Source organism: Pan troglodytes, chromosome 19 (genome assembly GCF_028858775.2).
Source record: "Pan troglodytes isolate AG18354 chromosome 19, NHGRI_mPanTro3-v2.0_pri, whole genome shotgun sequence".
Taxonomy (NCBI): Eukaryota; Metazoa; Chordata; class Mammalia; order Primates; family Hominidae; genus Pan; species Pan troglodytes.
The window spans coordinates 34,713,831-34,741,402 of NC_072417.2; the positions used below are offsets into that span (position 1 = coordinate 34,713,831).

At 41.7% G+C, this 27,572-nt stretch overlaps 1 protein-coding gene across 14 annotated transcripts in view; it reads left to right on the forward strand.

Moving 5' to 3' along the window:
* Nucleotides 1-822: 822 nt before the first annotated feature.
* Nucleotides 823-27,572, forward strand: part of MYO1D (myosin ID) — a 382,937-nt gene continuing 356,187 nt past the window's right edge. For 12 of the 14 annotated variants that reach the window (XR_001710866.3, XR_010152910.1, XM_063798723.1 and 9 more), the window contains exon 1: nucleotides 874-1,220. Coding sequence is in view for 12 of the 14 variants with exons in the window: in XM_063798723.1 (XP_063654793.1) it covers nucleotides 1,126-1,220 (95 nt within the window). In the remaining 2 variants the exon portion in view is untranslated. Of the gene's footprint in view, nucleotides 1,221-27,572 lie in introns of all 14 variants that reach the window. The other 2 variants (XM_063798726.1, XM_016932020.4) reach the window with 2 other exon arrangements.

The window sequence follows — 27,572 nt, forward strand, 5'->3', positions numbered from 1 at the left end:
CTCAACCAATGTATCAATAAATTGGAGACTACTTACAACTCACTTCATTCCACTGAACCAGTATGGATTTCATATTTATATATGCGAAGTAGTACAATAGTTATTTGGTGGATGCAAAAAGAATGGTCCCATGCTCAAGACATCCGCAATAATCCTGGAGAGATGATACAAAGATATATTTAAAACTTAATAATCATATAAGGTAATGTCTGATGACATGCTCGGATGAGTGGAAGGGAAAATGGGCCACTGAAGAATGGAGGTAGTCAGACATGGTTGAACGCTGCGGCTCCTAAGTCAAATGACCTGCGTGAAACCGCAGCTGCTCCACTTCCTAGTCGTTTGGCAAGTTTCTTAAAAGTTCTCTAAGGCGCTGAGAACAGCTCTGGGCATTTTTGGTGCCCCCAAAATGTTAGCCATTATTATTACCTCTCAGTCTGTGCTTGAACCACCACTTCAAGAATGGGCAGGGTGTGAGTAGAGAGGCGGGAGTGGGTTTTGGAGCAGGGTGACAGAATCATAATGAATTGTCCTCGCGAAAAGCTCCACGAACTACTTTTCTAACTTTGTTGGCAGCTACCAAGTGTGGGCGGCAGGCAGCCATCCTCTTGGCCGCCTGAGATCCCAGCGCCTGTCCCCAGGGGGCGCTGTCACCCAGCTGCCGCCGCCCGGCCCAGCGCGCGTCCCCGCCGCCCACCCGCGCGTGCGCGCCGCCCAGGTGAAGAGGCGGCGGCCAGGGCCGCGGCTGGGGCGGGCTCCTCAGTGGGCCGGGAGGGGCGGAGCCGGGAGGCCCGGGCGGGGCGGAGCCGGGACGAGCCCCAGGCTGGAGGCGGGACCAGCCGCCGCCGTCTCCGTCTCGGTGTCCCGGCCCCTACAGCGCCCGGCAGCCGCGGCGGGAGGAGCGGAAACTGTCGGGCGCGTCCCGTTCGGAGCCGCGCCGGCCGAGAAGGCGCCGAGGAGCAGCGAGGCGGCCTCCGTCCGGCCCGGACCCGCCGAGCGGCGTGCGCGCCCCCTCCCCGTAGCCTCGCGGCGCGGCCTCGCCCCGGCCCCTCCCGAGCTCATCGCGGGCCCACGGAGCGGCCCCGGAGGCCCGAGCGCGCCCACCTGAGCCCCCGCGCTGGCGCCATGGCGGAGCAGGAGAGCCTGGAATTCGGCAAGGCAGACTTCGTGCTGATGGACACCGTCTCCATGCCCGAGTTCATGGCCAACCTCAGGCTCAGGTGAGGGCGGAGCGGCCGCGCGCAGGGGCGCGAGGCTGCGCTTTCCCGAGAGGGGGCGCCTCGGGGCGCGGCCGGATCCGGGGTGTCGGGGGCGCCCAAGCTCCAGGGATGGAGGCGCGGCCGGGCTGCAGTGTCCGGGGGTCTGCCGAGCTCCGCGGCTGCGCTTTCCCGAGAGCGGACGCCCCTGGGGTGCGGCCGCTTTGGGGTGCGGGGGGCGTGTCGAGCTCAAGGGCCGCGCTTCCCTGAGAGGGGAGCCCTGGGCGCTGTCCGGGGTTTAGGTGCAGGGGGTGTGCCGCGCGGGAGGGCGCGCTTCCCCGCGCCAGGTGAGGGATGTGGGCGGGCCGGTGACCTCATGGAAACTGAAGGGAAATAACTTGAACGAGAGTTGCGGTGGCCCCGAAGGCCCTAGGAGGACTGGAGGATTATTTTGGAGAGAGGCTGGCGTCTCATCCCGGCTTTACACTTGCTTCTTTTCTTTCTTTCTTCGCCCTTCTTCTTTTTTTTTTCCTCCTGGCGTAGTTCCATCCTGTCATTCAGGATGCTATGGAGTGATCCCTGAGCTGTCTGTTCCGGGACACTGGCTATTTTTTTAGTTACTCTCTAAACGTAATTAGACACGTTTCCAGACATCGAAGAGACTGCTGTACTTGCCAGTGCCAAGATAAACTGTCTGAATTTGACAAGACGTTCATGGTTTTGGTTTTTTTCAAGGAGTTAGTGGATGGAGCTCTTGTGTTATTAACATCCTTGAGAACGTAGTCACAACTCAACGCCCCAAAATGGGCTTCCAAGATGTGGATTTGTTTTAGAAAGCCCTTTACATGCGATTATTTCACCCTTGATAGAGTAATATGTAAACAGTTTTAAAGTAGTTTGACTTAAACATTAAAGTAAGTGGAATTTCAAAATAGCTGAGTTTTGGTGTGCGTGTGTATGTTTCCCTGCAAGCTTTGGCTCCATTTCTTCTAGGGTTTATAGCTAAACATCATTCCTTAAGCTTATAAAGTGAAAGTCATAATCTAGGCTTGGGTGCTTAACCCTAATTTCAGTATTAACTACCCCTGTCAATCCAGTTGACAGGGGTCAATCAGGTTGATTACATACCAGCATAATGATAGGATGTTACATTTCTGATCAAGGTTTGGATGTACAACTTTTATAGAAATCACCCCAAATATTAATCAAAATGATATACCTCTACATCAGCTATAACCAATACCCATTATCATAGTGATTAAGAGTCAGACTGTTGAGATTCAAATTCTAGTTCCACTGCATTCTTGCTGTGATCTTTGAGCAAGTTACTTAACCTCTCTGTGCCTCAGTCTTCCCGTCTGTAGGATTGGGGTTGTCCTGAGGGTTAAATGAATTATTAATAATATGTGTATACATACTTCAAAGATTAGTGCCTGGCAAATCCATATTAGTAAAACTGTTTTAAGTTTTCCCAAGTGCACATAAAATAGATAAAGGGGTAAGTTACATAGCAATTTCATAGATTAAGGTTGTTTTAAATTAAGAGATTCTACTCCCCTCCCCCACAGGAAATAAGTTGTGTGCTTTGAGAAATGCCTTTATAATTTTGACACTCTCAGTTATAATCATTTCAGTTTTTCAGACATTGGTACATTTATTATGTACATACTGTATACAAGACCCTGTAGTAACAGTTGAATATGAAGCCTTTCATTTTAACCTCCATCTTTCACCTCCAGCAAATACATGGGCTTAGCCAGAGCTTTTGCAGAATTTTCAGAATTTGAAATTGAAGGCATAGAGTCTAACAAGGCTACATTAGTTTGTAGGACTACTCCTCTGTAATAGAATTAAAACTCTTGTGGTTTTTAAAAAGTAAATTGAGGGAAGGCACGTAGAATTTCTGCTTTTTTTTAAAGCATTAAGTCTCTTAAGTGTGAAGTTTGAATCTCAAGATAGATTACTAAGGTGAGCCTAACAACTCCTATGTGTACAGAAGAGAATGCTGCAATTTATTTATATTTATATTTATATTTTTTAGAGATGGGCCCTTAGAGTTGCTATGTTGAGCAGACTGTTCTTGAACTCCTGGCCTCAAGCAATCCTCCCATCTTGGCCTCCCAAAGCACTAGGATTATAGGTGTGAGCCACCATGCCCGGCCGAATGCTGCAATTTAATTCTACTGTGTGCAAGGTACTCTAGGAGATAAGCTAGGAGTATCCAAAGAACTACAAGATGTGCTGCTTACCTCTCAAAGAGGTGACATCTCAATGAAGACATGGAGAAAGGTGGAATTTTCTATTGATTTAAAGAATAGTTCAAGAAAACAACATCAGGAGGCTGAGACAGAAGGATTGCTTGAGCCCAGGAGTTCAAAGCTGCCGTGAGCTATGATCACACCACTGTACTCCAGCCTGTGTAATAGAGCACAACCCTGTCTCTTAGAAGAAAAAGAAGAAAGAAAACAGAGAGAGACAGAGACACAAAGAGAGAGAGAGACAGAGACACACAGAGAGAGAGAGACAGAGACAGATAAAGAGGAAGGAAGGGAAGGAAGGAGAGAAAAGAAAAGATAAAAGAAAAAAGAAAGAAAGGAAAAGAAAGAGAAGATAAAAGCCTTATAAAGCTTAGGTGATTATTTGTCAAGTAATTATAGAAATTGTTCTGGAAGTTCAGAAGAGAGAGAGATACCTTAGGTTGACTCCAAAACACCTTATAGAGGAAGAGAGGAGTTGAGCTGAGTTCCAAAGGATGGGTAGGATTTGTAAAGGTGGACTCGTGGCTGGAGAGCATTCCAGGTGGATTAAGCAGCATAAGCAGGGGTTGGCGGCATGAAAGCTGACTCTGGGTGACAGTGAATAAGTTAAGTTGTTTGGAAGGGAAGTGGTTGGTGTTGTGGAGAGGTGGGAGGAATCACCAGCTCTCCATATGGCCATTGGCTAAGGCCCAGGTTTTTAGGTCTACCTTTATACCCAATCTCCACATCATTCAAAATCCTGGGTGTACAGATGTATATGTATTTGTATGTATCTCATCTGTGTGTCCTTGATGACTCTGAGAACTGGCTGTGGTTCTCATTGTACAGATCAGTGATTGTTCATGACTTACTTATAAATTAAAATAGTTGGTTCCCTGTAGCCATAAACACAGTGCCAGCAAAGGGTAGCACCCTTACCCTCCTCTCAAACTATAAATTCTGACCCAGACAGAAAACAGTCCTCTCTTTCCTTTCACTTTGCAGAAGGTGACCAGAAACCCACCACTGCGTAATCCAGGTGCTGTTCTGTGATGTTGAAGTGTTTTTGTCCCCTGGAATATTGGTGGTTGGGCACATATTTCTGGTTGTATATAGCTGAAATTGAGCGTGTTTGGTCCATTGGTATATATGGATGTGTGAGTGAAATTCCCATGTGTGCTTGTACCTCATGACTCCTGCCCTCCCAAGCTGTAGTTCCTGCTCTTACTCCCCAGTCTGGAATGTCCTGTCCTCCCTTCCCACCTGGCTCTTCTGCAAGGCCTGCTTCCTTCCTTTAAGTCATGTAATAGTCAAGCACTCAAGGCTGCAGGTGCTTCATGGGTCTGTGTTTTCTCAACAGCAGCACCTAGCATAATGCTGGGTACAGAGTACGTTCCTTCGTGACAACATTTTTTTGTAGAGAGGGAAAAATGCTTGTTACTTTTTTTTTTTTAAAGCTTATGTGGCATTGTCCTTTTAGAATTATCTTCTTGTTTTGCTATTAATCTGGCCTTCTTTTTCCCTCTTGGAGCTAAAGCTTGATTTTTAGACAACTGCCACAATTGACAGAACTTTCTCCTACCATTTTTACTTTTAAAGATTGACCTAGATGTGTGTCTGGATGGGGCAAGAGTAAAAGAGTGATGTGGATTAGTGCGAGTTAGGATATCTGAGAAGGAGCTTCAACTTATATTTCTTGCTTTATGACAAAACCTGCGGCCGGGCGCGGTGGCTCACGCCTGTAATCCCAGCACTTTGGGAGGCTAAGGCGGGCGGATCACGAGGTCAGGAGATCGAGACCATCCTGGCTAACACCGTGAAACTCTGTCTCTACTAAAAATACAAAAAAAATTAGCCAGGCGTGGTGGTGGGCGCCTGTGGTCCCAGCTACTTGGGAGGCTGAGGCAGGAGAATGGCGTGAACCTGGGAGGCGGAGCTGGCAGTGAGCCGAGATTGCACCATTGCCCTCCAGCCTGGGTGACTGAGCAAGACTCTGTCTCAAAATAAATAAATAAATAAAACCTGCTTGTGTTCTAACAAAACCCTGGAATATCTGAGAAGGAGCTTCAATTTATATTCCTTGCTTTATAACAAAACCTGCTTGTATTGTGAGGGCTCCTTCTTTCCCTCCCAGAAGTCTCTTGTTGGGGGATATTTCTTTTGCCTTTTTGGTGGAGATGGAGGTGGTGGTGATAAGTTCCTCATTCCAATTTCCAAGGATCTCTGCTCAGGAGTAAGACCCCTGTATGAGTCCTGCCTGCTTCCATGGTCAGGAGCAGTTCCTGCCAGCAACCCTGATGACCACTTGAAGCCCTAACCACAGCATCCCTGTCCTACCATGTTCTGCTTTCTCTGTAGCCACTTCCTTTTTGGATGTGGAGCTCATTAGTTCCTTTTCTCCTTGCATGGGCCATTCCTATACGTGAGTTCTTCCAGCATTAACATCAGCTTTGCACCCTCCCTCTGAGAGTCCTGCCAGGGCAAGCTGCTTGCATCTGCTCCTCGGTGTGCTCCTTACTCCGCACACTCCTCACTCTCAGCCATGTGCGTGAAAGGAAGAATGCAGGCTACTGCTCAGGAGTGGACTTGAGCCACGGACGGTGTCCTTGACAGAAATGCTTTCCATTTTATAGGACAATGAAATATACGTTAGACTTCCAGAGGTCCAGTTTCTTAACTTTATTTGTTATTGGTTCCTGTTTTGAGAATAAAGCATCTATTCAGTCTGATATCTTGGCTTCTCAGAAATTTAATTTTTCACCCTCTCTTTTCTTACTGGGTTTTGTCTTCCATAAAAGCAATCATCTGAAGCACTGTGCGTGCCAAAGCTCCATGCAACTCCTCTTTTTTAATCTAACACAGCATGTCTTTTGTACCTTTGCTTGGACCTGGGGTTTTCAGCCTTGTCACTATTGACATTTTAGACATTTTAGACTTTGTTGTAGGGGCTGTCCTGTGTGTTGTAGGATGTTTAGAAGCATCCCTGGCCTCTACTCACTAGATGTCAACAACTCCACTCCTCTTTGTGTCTTTGTGCTCACATGCATGCAATATTATCCCTAGCTGAGAGCCACTGGCTCTTGCTGTTTTCACCCCCTGGAATGTCCTCCTTTCCTCATCTCTGCCCTCATTCCCTGCCTGCCATACTCTTACTCATCCTTCAAGACCAGATGTGAGAAATCTTTCCCAATCCCCCAAAACAGGTCAATGTCACATTCTCATGTGCTCTCAGGATACATGGACATTTATTCATAACAGAGAATTTATCATATTCATAGGTTGCTTCCTCACCAACCTATGGAATCCTCAAAGGCAGATAGCCTGTTCAGAGGTAGATCCAGGTTTTCTGGTGCTTTGAACCTCATAATGCTTGGGGGCAACCACCTTTAAGAAAAAGAATGTAAATCATGAATGCAGAATAAGATGCAAGGCTTTGGAAGGGGAAGGTGCAAGTGAGTGGCTGTGAAGCAAACCTACCTTTAATCCTTTTGCGTTTTCTGTGATGCTACAGAATTTGCCCTTCCTCATGTTTAATACATCTTAAAATGAATTAACTGAGTACTCAAATGTTGGCTGATTGGTCTTCAACCAATGGAATTATTTCTTTTTTTTTTTTTTTTTTTAGCAGACAATCTTCTCAAAATACTGTACTTTAATAGAACTTAACTGTGTGTTGGGGCAGTGAGTTATAGATTAGAAGAAAGGCAGGAAACAGACACACACATACTCACCACACCACCCCTGTATTCTTTCTCTGTGGCTGTTTGGTCATTTGGAAAATTTGGTGGGACAAAGGGTTTCTCTTGCTTGCCAGGGAAAAAAACCCATAGATACCCTGGGTGGTCTTCAAGTAAATGTAAACCTGCCATTGGTTCAGGGCTCTAGTTAGAAATAGCTCTAGTTAGATTTATAGGAGAGGTGAATGGCACACTAAATCTTTTTGGCTTCCATGTGAAATTCTTTGGCAACCTCTTTTGAAGGCCTTTGGAAAAGGACAGTTTGCTCTCTGCCTGTTTTGTACATTGGCTTCATATTGGGACAAAAATGGGAATTTGGGTTTTGGAGCTGCCATTTGGAGTGAATCACCCTGCTGCCTGGTTTCCTTTCCTACTCCGTGACAGATTTCCGAGACTATTTTTATTCAGGGTCATTTCTTGACCCTGGAGACTTCTGCTGAATTTAGTTCCCAAATAGAGCCAGATGTGGGTGGAATCAAGCACTTAGAAGTTGCTACTGGTTCATTTCATTGCAGGTTCTGATGGGATCTCCTTTTCTTTTTTCTTTTTTTTAGACGAGGTCTCACTCTGTCACCCAGGCTGGAGTGCAGTGGCACAATCATGATTCACTGCAGCCTTGACTTCCCCAGCTCAAGCAACCCTCCTACTTCAGCCTCCTGAGTAGCTGGGACTACAGGCGCACACCACCAAGCCTGGCTAATCTTTTTTTTTTTTTGTATTTGAGAACTACTTTTACATTAAAGAGATACACTTTGGCTCTTTGCTTAACTTTGAGACAAAAATGTTGAATCTGATATAGCTAGAAATGTGTTTATTTAGTGATCTCCATATTAGCTCTATGTGGAGAGCTGTTCGTTGACATTCTCACCTAAGTGTGAGTCAGCTAAGCAAAATGGACACTATCTCTAGGAGTGACCTCATTTAATGATAATTCTCTAGTACCCATTTGTGGTGCTGCCACTGGAACTGGTTTGGGTCATTGTATTATTGCCCAGCCACTGCTAAGTCAGGGAACTTTACTGTCAGCAGTGGCTCCAGCTCCACTGGGTAGATTACCTGTTCATGAGCCTCACCGACATGGCCTATAAAAATGCCAACTATATTCATAATGGGGTCAGAGGGTAACAGCATTTTAAAATATGCATTGTATGTCTCTCCTTTATCATTTATTAGATGCCTTGATTTGGATGACAGTTTTATTTCCTGTAGGAAGCAGGCTTCTTTCAGTTCAACTACAATGTAATTACTGGCTAGATCTCTTTTTTTTTTGAGACAGGGCCTCGCTCTGTTGCCCAGGCTGGAGTGCAGTAGTGCGATCTTGGCTCACTGCAACCTCTGCATCCCAGGTTCAAGCGATTCTCATGCCTCAGCCTCCCTAGTGGCTGGGATTACAGGCACGTACCACCACTCCCAGCTAATTTTTTTTTTTTGTATTTTTAGTAGAGATGGGGTTTTGCTATGTTGGTCAGGCTGGTCTCAAACTCCTGAGCTCAAGTGATACGCCCGCCTCAGCCTCCCAAAGTTTTGAGATTACAGGCCTGAGCCACCGAACCCAGCCAAGATCTCTTGAATAGAACAATGTTTTCCAAACTTTAGTTTTGAGCATTTGTGGGAAAAAGAGCATTTGTGGGAGAAGAGAATCAAAAGCATGCTTCCAATAGGGAATCATGGAAAGAGCACAGGCTCTGAGACTTAAATGACCAAGTTCAAATCTCAGCTTCAGCTGAGCATACTCCTCTTAGCATAGGCTTCCCTAAGCCTCATTTCCTTATATGTAAAATGATCGCCTTTTAGGGTTATTGAGATGAGATCACATGTTCAGCAAGTGCCTGGTATACAATTCTCACTCAACTAATGCTAACTCTTCCTGAATCCTTCCCAAATGGCCTCACCTCCCTACCCTGACCCCATAACTGCTAGAGAGCTAGATATTTTCATCTCTTCCTTGTCATTTCTTCCTCCCTCACTAAGACAAAGTTTTGTCTTTTTTGTTTGTTTTGATTTTATTTGGGGGGCAAGGATGAAAGTTTGCAATGGCGCAAACTAGGGAATTCAGATTACCTAGCAGAGAGTGCAAGAACACTGGAAATAGACAAATCTGGACCTTAATCTTGTCTTTGTTCATTTACTACCACCTGTGTGACTTTGGACAAGTGACTTAGCTTCTTTGAGCCTCAGTTTTTTCATCTATAAAGATGATGTGTTCTTGTGAAATTATAGCACATTTAAAATATGTGTCAAATACCTATGGTGGTGGCTGAAGCATAGTAGATACTCAGTGGGTACCCCTCTGTCTCTGCTCCATTCCCTGGTCCAGCCCTGTGGACCAAAAATGCCCTTGCTATTCCCAATTCACTCTGTAACTATCACCCTATGCATTCTCATAATCACATTCCCTCCAGGTATCACTATTTAATTTCTAGAAATCGTTTAAAACTCTTTGGAAAATGAAATATATTCATATTTAAGAGATTTCTAAACTATTTTATTCTGCATGTCACTGTTCTCAGCCTCCGTGAAGGTTTGTAACATCTAGGCACTATTGCTAGGTAATAGACTTTAAGTCTAGAGTTTTTTTTGCTTGTTTGTTTTTTAAATCTATAACCAATTTCCTCATTATCTATAGACCCTGTGTGTTTTTCATATAATCTCCTGGTATTAAAGCTAGCAACTACTTGAATTCTTTTTTTTTTTTTTTTTTTTTGAGACGGAGTCTTGCTCTGTCGCCCAGGCTGGAGTGCAGTGGCACGATCTCTCGGCTCACTGCAACCTCCATCTCCTGGGTTCAAGCAATTCTCCTACCTCAGCCTCCTGAGTAGCTGGGATTACAGGCGCCTGCCACCATGCCCAGCTGATTTTTGCATTTTTAGTAGCGACAGGGTTTCACCATGTTGGCCAGGCTGGTCTCGAACTCCTGACCTCAGGTGATCTGCCCGCTTTGTCCTCCCAAAGTGCTGGGATTACAGGCGTGAGTCACTGTACCCGGCCAACTACTTGAATTCTTACAGTGTGCTTAGTGCTGGGTTGGGTACTTTGGTGGGGGTTACTTTTAATAAAGTTACTCTTTGAGGGATAGCTTAATTGGGAGTAAGAGATACCTTAATAAATGGATCAATATAAAGTGAAATATGATTGAGCTCAAATGAATAGCACAGACAATTCTTTTTTTTTTTTTTTTTTTTTGAGACAGTCTCACACTGTCACCTGGGCTGAAGTGCAGTGGCGTGATCTCAGCTGACTGCAACTTCCGCCTCCTGGGTTCAAGCAATTCTCCTGCCTCAGCCTCCCGAGTAGCTGGGATTACAGGCACCTGCCACCACATCCAGCTCATTTTTGTATTTTTAGTAGAGATGGGATTTCACCATGTTGGCCAGGCTGGTCTCAAACTCCTGACCTCATGATTCACCTGCCTTGGCCTCCCAAGACAATCCATTCTTTTAAGGGCTTCCTACAGAGAAGGAATCAATATATCATATTTTTAGAAAAGAGAACTGATGACAATATAATTAAGAGCTGTCTATATGTATGTACTATATTATGAGGGAATTCAGAAAAGGAAAAAATGGCATTGGGAGTAGGTAAAAAATGCCCTATGGAAGAGGTAGAATGTCAGCAGACCCTTGTTGAAGTAGACATAGTCTTTCATTTGGAAACAGTCCTTCCTCCCCCTGCCCTGTGGCCTGAGCCATCCTGGCCTTCTTTTCTTCTCTCTCCACTCACTTTAAGCATGCGTGGGCTGGCTGTGCTGCTAGCCAGCTTCCATTGCTCAAAAATATTTTCCCCCACATTGTCTGCACTTCTTTCATTCTTGTCTTATGCTGCCCCAAATTCTCCCAACTAGAGATTGAGTTAGGTTGATAAGAATCCCCTTAGAAAGTCAAATACTTCTAATGCAGCACAAGCACGTTAGTGTAAATCTGCTCAGTCTGGTTAATTTCTTTCTCATGCCTCAGTGGCATCAGTTAGAATAAGGAACAGAGAATTTCATTTTTGAGAAATAACTTTACAGTATGTTACTGTTCAGGGATATGGCAGACCTGGGATAGAGAACTGAACCCTTGTGGGAAGGGACGGGCAGCAGGTAGTATAAGGTTAGTTCATTCTTGGGGAGGCAGGTCCTGATGACAGAGAGGGGAGGGTACCTGACGAAAACTTTGCTCAATTAAAAATTGTGTCTCTGGTTTATCTTTGGGTCTAGAAGAGAGAGAGAATTTTTTTTTCTTCTTTTATTTTATGCTCAATTACAGAACTTCCAAGACACAGCACCCAGTGTGTGTGGTGAATACTGTGGCCCTAACATTTGGGTTAAAGGGACATTACTGAGGAGCCAGGTGCAATGACCCATGCCTGTGGTCCCAGCTACTGGGGAGGCTGAGGCAGGAGGATTGCTCAAGCCTATGGGTTTGACACTATGGTCACGCCTGTGAATAGCCACTGCACTCCAGCCTAGGCAATATAGTGATACCTTGTCTGTAAAAAAATGAAAAATAAAAAGAGAGACACTAGAGAGCCAGACTATGACTCTAATCATGGTTTTCAACATTGTTATTGAAATAGAATGGTCTGGTTTTGGAAAGTAGATCATTTTTTAAGTGAAGGGTTCCAGTAAGTGACTTCAGTTGATGGAGAAGGGAATCAAGAACATCTGCTAGTTCCTCTTGATATTTTGTCCACCTTCCAGGCTCCTCATTGTCCTAGCCTCATTCCTGAAGATATCCCAGTTTGTATTCCAGGCACAGCTGCCCACATGGGACTAGTTACAATTATCCCAGCATGGGATTGCCTTTATTTTCCCACATTTCTGCTCCTTGATACACAATATAGAAATGGATTTCACTTTAATGAGATTAAAGCATTAACTCTAGTAAAGCTATTCTGCTTTAATAAAAAGATTGTTTACTCCTGAACATAGGTTTTTCAGAAAAAGCCACAGGCCAGTTCAGAGTTCTAAAAGAACCTCCTGGAATAGATGGATAAACACACCAAGGAACAAACACAGCTTTCCTTTTATTCCTCCTCTCCTCATATCTCTCACAGTTATATTGTTAAGTCTTGGGAAAAAACCCATTACCACTTACTGTATATTCACAAGGTTCACATATGCAGTAGAAGCAAATGAATTTGTCAAAAAAAAAATGGCTTAATCTAAAACAATGAAGCAAACAAATTTCGCCTCTGACCACAAAGTCGGCTTTGAGTAACTTGTACAATAGAGGATCATCTGTAGCAACGCCGGGTTATCCCAAATGGTTCTATCTCAGACTGTTGCTTTGTGTCCAATATAAAGTCAAGATAAATTTTATAGTCAATTAAAAGTCAAACCCCATGAAAAAAACCCAACAACATATTTATTTTGGATAAACCCCATCATTGGTCATATATCAGCTTTGGGTTTTACAGATATTTAGGTCATTTTAAGTTTATTATAAGGATAGTACTTGATAATGAGATTGAGTTAACCTGATTCTGCCATCTTATCCCGTGTTCCGTCTTATTAAGACAAAAACCTATAAACAATTCAAAAAATGTCTAGAATAGTTTAAATGTCAGTGAGTACAACTGTTTTTTTTAATTGCATTCAACATTTCCTATCGGTTTATATTTATGTCCTACCTCTACACTCAAAGTTCTAAGGGCAAGACAAAGTCTTATCTCCCAAGGCTTATTTCCAGGCATTAAGGACAAAATATTTTCACCTCTATCACGGAATAAACAAATAAATGCATAGTACTTCTGCATCTTTGATTCTTGGCTGAACTATGCATTTACTATATTTTATGTATGCTTTTTAATGTATTCTATTTTATGTATATAATCTGATTTTTCTGTAATAACTCCAGTTTTTGGTAACGCAGGAAAAATGAAATTACCATTGCTCTTGGAAAAACCACTAAAATAGATTTTGGGCCTTTGTGAAATGGTAGACATTTCTCTCCTTTTTTTTTTTTTTTTTTTTTTTTTTTCTTCATTCGTAGAACTCAGACATGTGAAGCTTGACACCGTACAACAAAGCAGGAAACATTAGTGGCACTGTAATCTTGAGCAGTCTCATGATGTTGCTTGCCTTAGCCAGTTAACTACATTTTACCATACTACCAAACTTTTCACAGCATTGTGATGCCTTTATATAGCTTTGTGTCATTCGGTAAGTGTTTCTAAGGGACATGCCTTTACACAGCAAATCTAGGGACTAAGCTTGTTTAGATTGGTGCTTTTAAAAAAAATCTGTAATCTGTCGTGTCCTGGGTCATGGAGGTGCCTGAGGAGCAGTCTTGGATTACAGGTAGAGGTGGAGTAGGGCTTCAGGCCCTGGCACTCTAGTGCTTTTAACAGAGCAGCTCTGCTCCTGCATAGTGGGGTTCCAAGGAATATGTCATTTGGGAAAAAATGCTATCACATTGGAAAAACAGCTTGCAAACAACTGTTTTAGATGATTTTGTTTCCAGAAGGCTTTTATTCTTGCAAACACCAAAAAAGAAAAAAAAAAAAAAGAAAAAGAAAAGGAAGAAATGTTTGTAACCAAAATTATTTTAAAAGTGGCGGTATGGTATAAAATAATGAGCAAAGGAAATATTTCAGTTATTCAAAGTTCAACATGGCTATGGCTACTTTCTACAGTAAAACTTAAAAAATCTACTTCAGTTCTCTGAGCCTTTAATGGCTCGGTCTTAAAATGAGACTGATTTCTACACTACAAGGTTATTATATCAAATGAGATAATAGCTGGGTTGTTTATTGTTCTTTACACATAGAGGGCACTCAGATGTTCGTGCCTTTTCATTTTTGCTTCCTTAAGCAGAATATAAAGAATGTGATTTAATTCTTTTTTCTTAATGACTTAGATCATCATGACTGTAGTTATAAAAAGTTGTTTTCATGTCCTTGGTATTTACTGTCATATTTGTAATGTTTCGTTCCACACTAAGTTGATCTAAATTAACTTTTAAAAATATATGGTTCAGTTTCTATCGTTGCTTTGTGTATGCCTCCCCGTGAATTCCCTTTCCCCTCTTAATTTACAAAGGTAATCCTCTCTGGGTTTTGGCTGTCAGCCGAGCTCGTTAGAAGGGTGTATAAAAAAGGAGTTAATATGTTGTAATGAAGACTGAGGGGTTATCTTGGGTATATCAGTCGTAGGGCAAGAGTTTTAAGATGTCTGCTTTTTATCTTCTCTGCTGAGAGGTATTTTTTATTGCTTTGCTGTGTTTGGCTGGAAAGGCAAGTAGGCCAAACTGAGTTCTAAGGTAAGGTGCTACTCTAAAACATATTACTGCCCTTGGTATTTGAATTATTTGTGTGGTTGAACAAACCAAACATGATGAGTGCATTTTTCCACACAGTGTGCAATTTATGACTGCTTGTTGACTTGTGGTAGGCAGCTGCTATTGGCAGAATCTGTTACTGTTTGCATCTCCACCTCTCAGGTTCCTATTTTATCTGAAACTCTTACTGAAAAGAAACCTCTTCTTCAACTTCTTGATTTACCCTAGGCTGGGGTTCCCAAATCCAGCTTTGTGTCATGATCACCCAGCTTTTAAAATACGCAGATTCCCCGGGCTCTGTCTTCTGGAGATGGTGATTTATTAAGCCTCCTTAGTGCCCAGGTGAGTCTCATATGCAGCCAGGCTCGGAGCCACTGTCCTAGGCTAACGTTTTTCACTCCACAGTTGTGTTCTATTAAAACTAAATGGGCTATCACTGTAATGTGAGCTGACTGACATATTAACAAATGTATTACAACTTATCCAGATAGTCAGTGTTCTTAGTTCTGTTTTGGTTATTAAATCAATTTAATCGTTTGATAATCACACTTTATTCTTTATCCTTACAACAAGTTTTCCATTTTTTCACCCGATGGTTATGGTTATCCAGTTTTAGCTACTATGTATGTATTTTTCTGTCCTCAGATTATCCATAAAAACTGTATAATCCCACCCTCCTTGTTAATACCTTGATTTATTTCCTTTACAGTCTTTTCTAGACATATAAAAAATGTACATATTCAAAACTTTGGAATCTTCCTGTTTATACAACATATAGTTTTGTAAACTGTTTTCTCACATAGCATGGTATCTTAAATGCTTTTCCATGCCATTAAGGTGCCTTTGAAAGTATGGTGGCAACCACGTTGTCTTTATTCTTTTCTGGATATGCAGGAGCAACCCAGATAGACACAGTTCTTGTTCTCATAGAACTGATAAACCAGCAAGGGGAATATACTAAACCAGTAAACAAACAAAAGGATAACTACAAATAGTAATAAGTGCTATGAAGAGAAAGAGCAGAGTTCCCCCATAGGGGAAATGGAAGTGACGTGTCCAAGTATGTGGGTGTGTCACAGGGAAGGCACTTTATGGGGAAGATAGCTTTAAGCAAGATCAGAAGGATGCGGAATATGTGCCTGTTGGGGAAGAGGTGGGGAGCGGGGGAACAATCAGATAGGGAAGAGAGAGAAGACAGAGACATAACTTTTATTGATTATTTATTTATTGAGACAAGGTCTGGCTCTATTGCCCAGGCTGGAGTGCAGTGGCACAATCTCAGCTCACTGCAACCTCCACCTCCTGGGCTCAAGCTATTCTCCTATCTCAGCCTCCCGAGTAGCGGGGACTACAGGCGTGTACCACTATGCCCAGCTAATTTTTATATTTTTTGTAGAGACGGGGTTTTGCCATGTTGCCCAGGCTGGTCTCAAACTTGTGAGCTCAAGTGATCCACACCTGCCTTGGCCTCCCAGTGTTGGAATTACAGGTGTGAACCGTGGCACCTGGCCGAGACATATTTTTAGATAGACTCAGTTTCTGAAACTGAAAGGTATCCAGTGAGGCTAGAGTCTTTGGGCAGAGTGGGGCAGGCAAAGTAGGGGCAGGTGAAGATGGAGCACTCATCAGGGACCACACTTTGCGGAAGGGGCTTGGGACATAAAATCCCAAGATTCAAAATTTAAGTATGTTGGGGAGCAATTGAAGGGCTTTACATCAGGGTGACAACACATTTTTAACTATCTGGGCTTTCTTTCATTTAGCTCCTATAATCTCTCTGGTCTGGGAGATGGCTGAATGTTTGTTTTTTGTCACATTCGTGAATAGGGTGCAGATTTGGCAATTGTTTTCTACACATTTCCTCTGCTAAGAATAAACACAGGCCAGGTGCGGTGGCTCACGCCTGTAATCCTAGCACTTTGGGAGGCTAAGGCGGGTGGATCACGAGGTCAGGAGATTGAGACCATCCTGGCTAACATGGTGAAACCCCCATCTCTACTAAAAATACAAAAAATTAGCTGCGTGTGGTGGTGGGCGCCTGTAGTCCCAGCTACTCGGGAGGCTGAAGCAGGAGAATGGCATGAACCTGGGAGGCGGAGCTTGCAGTGAGCTGAGGTTGCGCCACTGCAGTCCAGCCTGGGCAACAGATCGAGACTCCGTCTCCAAAAAAAAAAAAAAAAAAAAAAAAGAATAAACACCAATACAGCCCAGACGTGATCCCTATAGTATAACAGAGTTGTTTCTTGGAGTAGGTAGCCCTAGGGCAGTGTCCTGTTGATTTGAAATAAGTGAATCTTGATAATGACTAATGGGCTAACACTGATTTGGGGGGATTTACTTTTCTTCATTTTATGCTTCAAGCCAGAGAAATTCTGAGCCATGAATTCTCTGATGAAGTCTCTTGAGTCATAGAATTTTAATGCCGGAAGGGAATCTTGAGGTTCCTCACTGTTGTATAGATGCATGAAGTTAGAAACACAGAAAGTCAGGACTTTTTACTAGTCTAGTGGCACATTTACTATGGAGGCAAAAATCTGTCTCCTAGCTTTGTGTTTATTATTCGGTTTTTGCCCTATTCCTAGCTCTTTTGCTTTGCAATCAAGTAGCAACTCTTCAATTTCCTTTATTATTCTCACTTAAAAGACCTGAACTAGTTGAAACAATGGAAAAGCTTACAGTGTAAATAAGAAGTAAACCTCTAGTTCTCTATTGAAGGGCAACAATTTAACAATACAAATACAAAATAACGTTGTAGGTGTGAGAAAGATGGAGGTCTTAGTAGTCTATGTTATGTGTCACCATTGACTTGGGCTATGTCAGAGGAAATACAGGGACTTGGAAGTTCCCTAGCTTATCACACCTCTCCTGGAGGGGTGTGTGGTTGCTAGCTTCACTCTATATCAGTCAGAATGCTGTTGGGGGCAGCTAAAAAGAAAACCAGACCAAACTGGCTTAAACAGAAAAGAAACATGTTATCTCACACAACAAGAAGGCTAATGATAAGAGAGGTTCTGGCCAGTCCCTAAGGACTCTGCCTCCACTTGTCTGTGATTCCCTTGGTTTTGCCCTTCTTGTTGTGCTGGTTTCATCCTCAGCTGGTGGAAGGTCGTTGCAACAGTTCTGTGCATCTCACCCAGGCACAGTAATGTCCTGAGGAAGGAGAGTGAGCTCTCTGCTTGTGTTGTGCTCCTTGCTTAGGAAGCCCCCCAGAAGACTTCCTTACATGTCACATTAGTTAGCATTTGGTCACATGCCCATTATTAAACCTGCCACTGGTAAGAGGAATGTGGTTATCATGATTGAATAGTCAGGCGCTGATGATAGATTTCACATTTCCTGCAGCATGTGGCTGTATGGAAGGGAGTGGATACCTGAACAAAGTCAGGCTTTTTTAGGAAAGAAGGAATTTTAGGGGCAGAATAGGATATTGGATAGGCAACCAAAAGTGACTCCTCTACACAGTTTTACAAGCTATGTAGACAGAATAGGATTTATTCAGAAAAGAATGCTCAATATGTTGAGGGTACTTGAAACCATGTGATTTAAGGAATGACTGAAGGAACAAGACAGGACATGAACACCAACCTCAAATACTTGCGTATGAATTGATTATGTTTATTCTGGGAGACCCCAAAAGACAGAATTCATGCCAGTGGGTAAAAGTGAAGAGATGTAGATTTATCTTTCTGCTTCTTTTCTTCCTCTTCTTCCCTTCCTCCTGAAGAATTTGGTCCTAAAGCCATTGGGTTGGGGCACAGCAAGGTAGGCATCCATCCCAGGGGAAGGGGAGCCACAGGGGCCCAGATTAGAGTTTGGAGCCAAGTTGAGTAAAGAGGGGGCCAATGCATGAGGACCTGAGTATGGAAAAAGAGCATCCGTGCTGGCGTGGTCTTGGTGACAGCAGTGGGAGATAAGTGATAAACAGGGAGATTGACAAACAAGTAAATATGTTGAGGATAATGGAGTCAGGTTTCTCATGGTCATAAAAGAGAGCTCCAAATATGGAAAGAGGAAAAGTACAGTCAACCCTTTGTAGTTAGATTGGAATCAGAAGTTTTCAATATACAGCTAGACAGAGGAGTAAATATAGATGTGAATGTGTATGCACCTATATCAATACATTATGTATTCCCCATCTCTGTCCATTGTGAGGACCTGGGAGCAGTGATGCCTTAATATAATAGCAATGGTCACACCTAGTACCATCCTCCACTGAAAGAAATAAGGGCTTTGTGGAGAAATGGGTAATTCCAGGGTTGTCACAAAGTAAATATTAATACAAGGTGAGCCGGGGGCATCTTGTATTTTCAGAAAGCAAGGAAATCCTCAAAGAATGATGAAAAATGTAAAACAGATTCAGAAAGCAGCTTAAGTGAGTACCCACTAGCTAAATCTGGGTCAGTTTAATCATCAAAATGAAATTGGAAACCATGAGTCCATACTTACATAAACTAATAAATAACTTTTGAAGTTTGATGAGGAATGGGATATTTACTTAGTATCTCCCTACAAAATGTTCAATTAATTAATATCAAAGAAAAAAAGATTATTGTTACAGTGGAGAAGCCTGACAGATGCTACCTTAATGAAGTGATCAAAATGAACAATGTCAGAAATGGGACAAATCAGAATCATGTACCATGTGATCAGGTGCAATGAGAAAAACACAGCATTACTTCCTCTGTGACATTCCTGCTAAAGATGCATAACCTGAATCTAATCAGAGGAAACACCTAGCAAGCTCAGATTGAAGGCCAGTCTTTAAAATAACTAGCCTGTAACCTTCAAAAATGTTAAATTCCAAGAAAGACTGAGGAAGTATTCTAGAAGCAACGAGAATAACAAGACATAACAACTAAAGGTGAAGCATGATGCTGAACTGTATACTTTTGCTATAAGGGACATTTATTGGGGCATTTGGTAGAATTTGAATAGGGTTCAAGAATTAAATCTTAGCAGTATATCATATGTTAATCTCCTGATATTGATAGTTGTGTTTTGGAACTGCTACTTAGACATCAAATGGTTCCCAAAGAAGGTAATGAGTTTCTGGTCAAGTGAACTTATTGAAACTGGAGTTAAAGGTTCACTCATTAGGTTCTTTTAAAGAGATGTTGTGCATCTGGAATATTGGTCTATGTGGCCTCTAAAGTCATACATTCTAGGATTCCAGTTGTCTAAATGCATATTTTAAAGTAACAGTTGAAAATATTAAATGATGTTATGCTCTCAGTTATTACAAATTAACAATTAACATTACCAAACAACAGGTATTACTTAAAGCTTTTTGCTAGAAACTGTGTATACTGAGGACTACATATAATTCGTTCCAAGAATAATTGGAGATAAATGGAATGAAAAGATATGTAACCCCCAAAAGTATCATATAATAAATGCCTGATGATTAGTAGCAATATTCTACAGTTCACATGTGGAGAAAATTTCTGAGGAGTCTGAGCTTTGGTGGTTAAGGAAGGCCTTTATTGATTAAGGGATTGGGCTGAATGCTGGAATGTGAATAAGACTTAGGTATGCATGAAGTAAGAATGGCAAGGGAGAGCATTCCATGCAGGGGTGCCTCTGTGAATGGTTGTGACATGTTCAGGAACAGTGAGAAGACCAGTCTGATAGGGTTAAAGGAGTCTTTTTTTTTTTTTTTTTTTGAGGTGGAGTCTCGCTCTGTCGTCCAGGCTGGAGTGCAGTGGTGCGATCTCGGCTCACTGCAAGCTCCACCTCCTGGGTTCACACCATTCCCCTGCCTCAGCCTCCTGAGTAGCTGGGACTACAGGTGCCCGCCACCACGCCCAGAAAATTTTTTGTATTTTTAGTAGAGATGGGGTTTCACTGTGTTAGCCAGGATGGTCTCTATCTCTTGACCTGGTGATTTGCCTGCCTCGTCCTCCCAAAGTGCTGGGATTACAGGCATGAGCCACCGTGCCCGGCCAAAGGATTCTTAAAGGATTAGCTCTGCCTTAAATTCATTACAGTTGGGAAGACAGGATTAGATTCCATAAAATGGAAAATGGGAAGGAAACTAATTATTGGGGCAGCTACTAGGCATCATCAGGTGCAGTGTTAGGTGGTTTTCACTCATTAATCTCTTATAATCTATTCAACCCTACAAGATAGGTGTTATACGGGTATGAAACACGTGTTTACAGAGAAAGAAGATGGCTTTGCCAAAGTCACATAACTGATTAAGAAGCAGTTTGAATTTGAAGCCAGACTGACAGGACTTCAAAGTGCTTGACATTTCTGCTACCCCTGCTTCATACCTGTGGAAAGGAATAGAGAGCAGTGATACAGACTTGCGGGGAGGGGATGACTATATGTGTAGAATATTGAGAAGAATATTGGAAAAAGGAGGATATTTCCCAGTACCTCTTCTCATGTTGAGATCAAAGTGCTCATAGAACATGCCTCTGAGATTTAGATGATCAGAAATGAGCATAAAATGTGAGAAAAGGGCCAAGGATTGAACCTTCAAAGAGATCTGTATTTAAGGGACAGTCAGAATAATAAGGACCCTGAGAGGAGTCTGAAGAGGAGTGTCCATGGAGGTTGGAAGAAAACAGGAAAGTCTGATATCACGGAAGTTGAGAAGAGAGGGGTCAGCAAAGTTGCACACTTGAGAAAGGCCAAGGAAGAGAAGGATGAAGAGGTGTCCATTAAGTACAGCATCCAAGAGGGCATTGATGACTTTCATTAGGGTGGTCTCAGTGGAGGGGTAGAGGTGGAAAACAGTTTGTAGCGGGTTAGTCAGTAGGGGTGAACAACTAGAGACTGAGTGATACTGCTTTCAAGAAGAGTGTTGTAAAGGAAAGGAGAGAAGACCATAGATACAGGTTTTTGTTTTTCTGCTACTTTTTAAGCCAAGAGAGTTGAGTGTGAATAGGTAATGATGGGAAGGAGGCCGCAGAGAGAGAAAGACATTTGAGAGGACAGAGAGTCTTCTGCAAAGGATGAGATGTCTGAGGAGATGTGAAGCGCTGGAATCTGGAGCAGCAGACATGAAGAGGATGAAGGCTCCTATGCTTTTTGCGGAAATTGTCCATATCTCTCCCTCATACAACAGAAGTCTTTGTGTTCCCAGGCAGGGTGGTCTCACTGACCATAGTATAGCTGCTGTGTGGTCTATACTATTTCAAAAAGAAAAAAAAAATCATCCAAGAATAGCATCTGCATGCACATTCTAATTGATGGCAACTAAGATACATTTTGTTTAAAGCTGCAAAATTCGGTACCGTCATTATAATGCTGTCATTCTGAAATGCCTGCCTTAAAATTGAGAGTAAAAGAAGAACAAGGGAATAAGAATGAATATATACTCTCAGCCAATGAAAGCTAGTCCTACAGACTATCATAGCATGGATCCATGAGTTAGTGCTTCAGACAACCTCATCCAAAGAGCCCTGTGCTGTGCGTTCCAGAGATGAGTATGTTTCACAACATGTATTGTTTACTCTGTTGTGACCTCTTCTCCATTTATTTTGGCTTCTACAGACCTATTTTGATTTGTAATAGTTGCCAAAGATTTTTTTAAGTGAATGAATGATATTAGGCATGCAAGAAATAATACTAGACCTGCAGCTTCTGCAGTGTAGAAATAAAGGGGGAAAGTACTATGTTAGATGTAGGAGTAGGAGTCGAAACCTAAGAAAAAACACAAGTGTCCATCAACAGTGGGATGGAAAAATAAATTGTATTCATACAATAGAATGCTAGATGACAACAAAAGTAAATGAATTACAGCTACATACATCAGCATGAATTAATCTCACAATCATAACATTGAGCAAAAGAAGCCAGACAGAAAACAATACGTACTCTATGCTTTCATTTATATAGAATTCAAAAACAAGCAACACTAATCTATGGTGTAAGAAGTCAGGATAATAGTTATTTTTGGAGAAGAGAGAGGGGACAGTAATTAGGAGGAGACTAAAGGAGGGTATCTGGGGGTGCCGGGAACAGTCTTGGCACAGGCAGTGGTTACGTGTACTAAAGATGTGTACATTCTTATGTATGAATGTTATACTTCAATAAAAGTGTGTTTTTAAAAAAGGCCACAAGGAGTCCTCAAGGAAATCATGGAGGAAACAGTACAAAAATCAGCAAGCAATTAAAGGTTTGTAGCAATCCTTTGACCTTACATATGGCATCATAAACCTCATTGCAGCCAACGGGGATGGAACCAACAATTTTATTGTCAGTTGAAGGTGTGTCATGACTTCCGTGGATTTGCAGAGACTGCAAGAGTAACTGCCAAATATGGGATGTGTGCGTGTGTGAGTGAAGCTACACTCACACATGTACACATACACATTTGTATATCATATGTTGGCATCTTCATAGGGACCACAGTTAAAGCATGCAGATTCATCCAGTGCCCTCATTCCAGGAAACTCTACTTCCAGCTCTCTACTTTCAATTCATGTATTCTGTAGCTATAGTTACGGACTTTATTGTGCCTATTCAACCTTTACCCTGTGTTTATTACTTCTCAAATCACTTTCTAATTTTATTTTGAGTCTCAGATGCCTTTCAAGAATTTCACATTTATGGGATGTTTTTACTTCCATAAATGTTTTTACTGTGTTAACCTGGCCCAGTTGGTCTGTGTACAGGGAGTACAAACTAATTCTGATGTTAGCTTGTCAAATAAAATTAAATCTGTCACCACTGCATAAAGTGTATAATGTATCCCAAAGTGAAGCAAGAATTATTTCTTATTTGTTGTTTGCCATTGGCTTCGCCAATGATTTCTCCCTTTAGCCCAGAGAAGAACTGAAGTTGATTCCTTTAGATGTGCAAGCTTTTCACATTCAGGTTTATTTCAGGTGGAACTTTGCTTTTCTTGGAGGAAGGTGACTCATTTGTGAGGAATTCTGAATGGCTAAGTAAGGAAGAGATCTGTTTTTCAGAGTTTCATAAATTTTTACTAGTCTACTCTGCCAGGATCCATTTTTATTCCTTCATGTAAGCTCTTATGAGTTAGATCTTAATGATGATTCTGATTAATAAGCTAAAATTCCCAAGGGTTACCTATTGCCTATGCTTGCAATTAATGTAAAAGAAACTTTCCGTGGAGTGAAAAGGAGATTTTATTTTTCTTTAGTTTGGACTGATTCCAGTATGCTGAAGTTGTTGATATTGCTAGTAAAAAAAGTATTTGAATTTTCGTTCTATTTTTAGGAAACTAAGATAATTTTTGCCTATATTTGAAATCAGTAGCTATGAAAGGTGACTTTCAAGTGTATTCCTGAGAAAGAGGAAATAAGAGGTTGGGGGAAGATTCTAATAATTAAGTTTAAAATGTGCATACTTTAAATATCACTGCGAGACAGTTGTTTGAACTTGAAGCAGATACCATGCTTCATAATGTTGAATTTACTGTTTGTTTCAATAATTTATTGACAAATTTATTGGGTAAATTTGCCATCTTGCATATATTGATTCTAGAGCATTGGTTCAGAAGTGTGGAAAAAAAGATCCATAATTTGTTAATCCATCATGTACTTTTTGTTCGTTTGTGAGCCAAATCATTCATTTAAGCAATTAGCAGTTAATTATCCATCAACTATATGCTAGGTTTTAGAGATACAAAAATGAATAGAATCCTTTCCTTGCCCCTGTGTAATCCAGGTCTATAGGGAAAGACAGACATGGAAATAATTACAGCAGTGTAATCCATGCTGTGATGGAGATATGGATGGCATGCCCCAGGAACCCAACTATTTCTGGGAGGTAAAGGGAAGCTTCAAAGGAGATGTTTGAACTAAAGTGTGAGCAGGAAGTTGGCAAGTTGGCCATAGAATAAGAATAAATTCATCAAATCCTATGCTAAAGATTTTTTATTATGTGGTGATGGGGAGCCATTGAAGGATTTTAATTAGGGAAATGACTTGATCAGATTTACATTTTAGAAGACTGTGGTGTTAATGAAGGAGATATATAATCACATGACTGAAGCTGGAAGTAGAGAGAACATTTAGGAAATTGTTGAAAGAGTCCAAGTGAGACTAGTGAGAAAGTGGGAAGAGAGACACAGAGGCGTGGTTTTCATATCTGTTGAGAAGGTAGAATTGATTGGCTTTGGTATTTGATTTCGATGGTGCTGTTTACAAAGAGTAGAGATGCAAGAGGAAAGAAAATTTGGAGTGTGGGTTAGAAGGTAAGATAACAGGCTGAGGCTATTGTTCTTGCGAGTCATCACATGGAATTGTCTAGTAGCCAGATGGAAGTACTGGACTGTACAGTTTTGAAGCAGAGTAGAGTGGTGTGTAGTCAGGACATAGGTGTTAGAGTCATCTGTATATGATGACATTTGATGCTTTTGAAGTATATGAGATTACCTTATTAGAGAATGTATACAGTGAGAAGTGAAGGTAAATACCATCTTTCACAAAAAGGTCTTTTGGACCTCTGGTTTGTTTCTCAAAATTGTTTCTTTTTTTATCTAAATTTATAAATACATGATTCTTGTAGAAAAATTGAAAAATATAGAAATATATAAAGACAATAAGATAATAATATTCACCCATAATTCAATTCTCATTCCCCAAGAAAGTCACTGTTAGGAAGAAACTATGCATGTATTTGCCACATAGTTGAGACAACATTCTACAGACAATTTTGCACCCTATTTACCATTAATTCAAGCATAGTATCATATTAGTATTATAAGTAACATTGCATTTAATATGTCTGTATGAGAATTATTTCTCTAAGATCACAATTCTTGGTATGGATTCCTAGAAGTAGAATAACTTGGCTACAAGACATAAACAAATGTAAAACTTTACATTTTGGCCAGGCACAGTGGTCATGCCTGTTATCCCAGCACTTTGGGAGGCCGAGGTGGGTGGATCACCTGAGGTCAGGAGTTCGAGACCAGCCTGGTCAACATGGTGAAACCCCGTCTCTACCAAAATATACAAAAACTAGCCGGGTGTGGTAGCATGTGCCCGTAGTCCCAGCTACTGGGGAGACTGAGGTGAGAGAATCTCTGGAACCTGGGAGGCAGAGGTTGCAGTGAGCTGAGATCATACCAGCCTGGGTGACAGAGTGAGACCCTGTTTCAAAAAACAACAAAAAAAACTTTACATTTCATCAAGTGTTTTTCAAAATGGTCATATCAATTTCTACTTCCACTGGCAGACAGTTCTAACATTTGAAGGTTTTAGGGGAAGAAGAGTCAATAAAAGAAATAAAACTAGAAAGTAATGGTACGAGAGAAACTAACAGAGGAGAGAATTTCTAGAAGGAAACAACAGCAGTAGTAAATGCTGTAGATCAGGGATCCCAACCCCCAGGCCCCTGACCAGTACGGTGGTCTGTTAGGAACCGGGCTGGGCTGCACATCAGGAGGTGAGCAGCGGGCCAGCAAGCATTACAGCCTGAGCTCCACCTCCTGACAGATCAGCAGCATTAGATTTTCAGAGGAGTGCAAACCCTATTGCGAACTGTGCGTTTGCACACTCCTTATGAGTGCACACTCCTTATGAGACTCTAATGCCTGATGATCTGAGGTGGAACAGTTTCACCCTGAAACCACCCCCCTGGGTCCATGGAAAAATTGTCTTCCACAGAACCTGTCCCTGGTGCACAAAAGGTTGGGGACCACTGCTGTAGAGAGATCACAGAAGCAAAGAATGGAGGAGACCATTGAGTTTGGTGATGGGAAGCCTTGGTAGAATGGTAGGGAGTTAGCCAGGTTGCATTGAGCTGAGGAGTAGATGAGGTGGATATGGACTATTTGATAGAAGGGCTGCAGAACTGGTGGAAAATATTGTGTTGTTTGTTTTTAAAGGTGAGGAGTCTTAGGCATGTCTGTGGGAATTGGAGTTGATCATTGATGGAACAAGATGCTTGAGGAAGTGAGAGAGGATGGGTTCCAGAGCTCTGGGGCTCCCTCTTTTTCAGGCTCAGGAAAAAAGGTGGTCAGGATTAGGGTGGATGTAGGTAAAGTGGCAGGAAGTCAGAGTTGTTTCTGTCTATTGGATTTTATTTTGCTTTGTGAAATAGAAGGCAAGATGTTGGCTGAGAGTGGGGGGAATGGTAGAAACATCGACTTGAGTTAAGAGTGAATAGGTTTACCTTCTGATTTGGGAGCTGTTGAAGGACAAGTACAAGGATCACCAGACAATGCCAAAGGTCCTCCTGATGTTGAACTCCATGGATTTATAGAGTTTCCAATTGGTCAACCTGAGATTTTGTTGTTGTTGTTGTTTTTCATAGTACTTGGCAGCCTAGGTGCAGGGGAGAAATGAAGTAAACAGTTGGTCATCTGAAAAAAAAAAGTTTTCATAAGTATTCTTAACTAAAATTTAAAGTAGGTACAGGGAGGTTTATTCTCTCATAAATGAGAAAAAAGAGACAGAGATTGACTCCCATGGTAAGTTGGTGATCAAGCCCAATCCAAGCCTTGATAAGACTCCATTCCCCTCAAATTCACTAATGCTTGTAGTTAAATTTTAGAAAACTTGGTATGTCCTTATATGGTGTATCTCAAACAAACAAAAAACAGGGTACATAAGAGTGAGTTAGGGAGAAGAAAGAAAATCAGACAGCATTACTCTACTTTGTTATTCCTGTGCAAAATTACTTCATATTACAAAGTGGAGCAGTGTTTAATCAGAGGAATTATAGAGAAACAATGAAAGAGAGGTAAATAGAGCACTTACAAAAGTCACTTAGTTTTTATACTGCCCAGACATTTTTTCCTGAAGAATACTTTTAAAAAATTAATATCAAATACAATTTTATTTCAAAATAAAGTGGCTGCATTCTTTGATAGGATTGTTGTACCCATGGTGAAAGAGTAGTGCAGTAGTTCAGGTCTGAGTGTGTGATGTGTTGGAGGATGGGCAATTGTCCATTTAAGTATCAGTGGATAATTATGATTTTAAAACTTCACATAGTTTGATTCTCTCTCAAAATATTGTAAAGAAATAACTCCTTTGTGAAACTTACCATCATTGTTTTCTCTTACATGGTCTTGAGTGACATCAGTTTTAAAGGATGTAAAGAGCCATCTCAAGAACAGTAGCTATTAAACTGGTTTGAAAGTTGCTTGACAATAATGGAAAAAAAAAGTTATTTCCCAAAGGATTGCAGTAAGACTGATGATTTTTATGC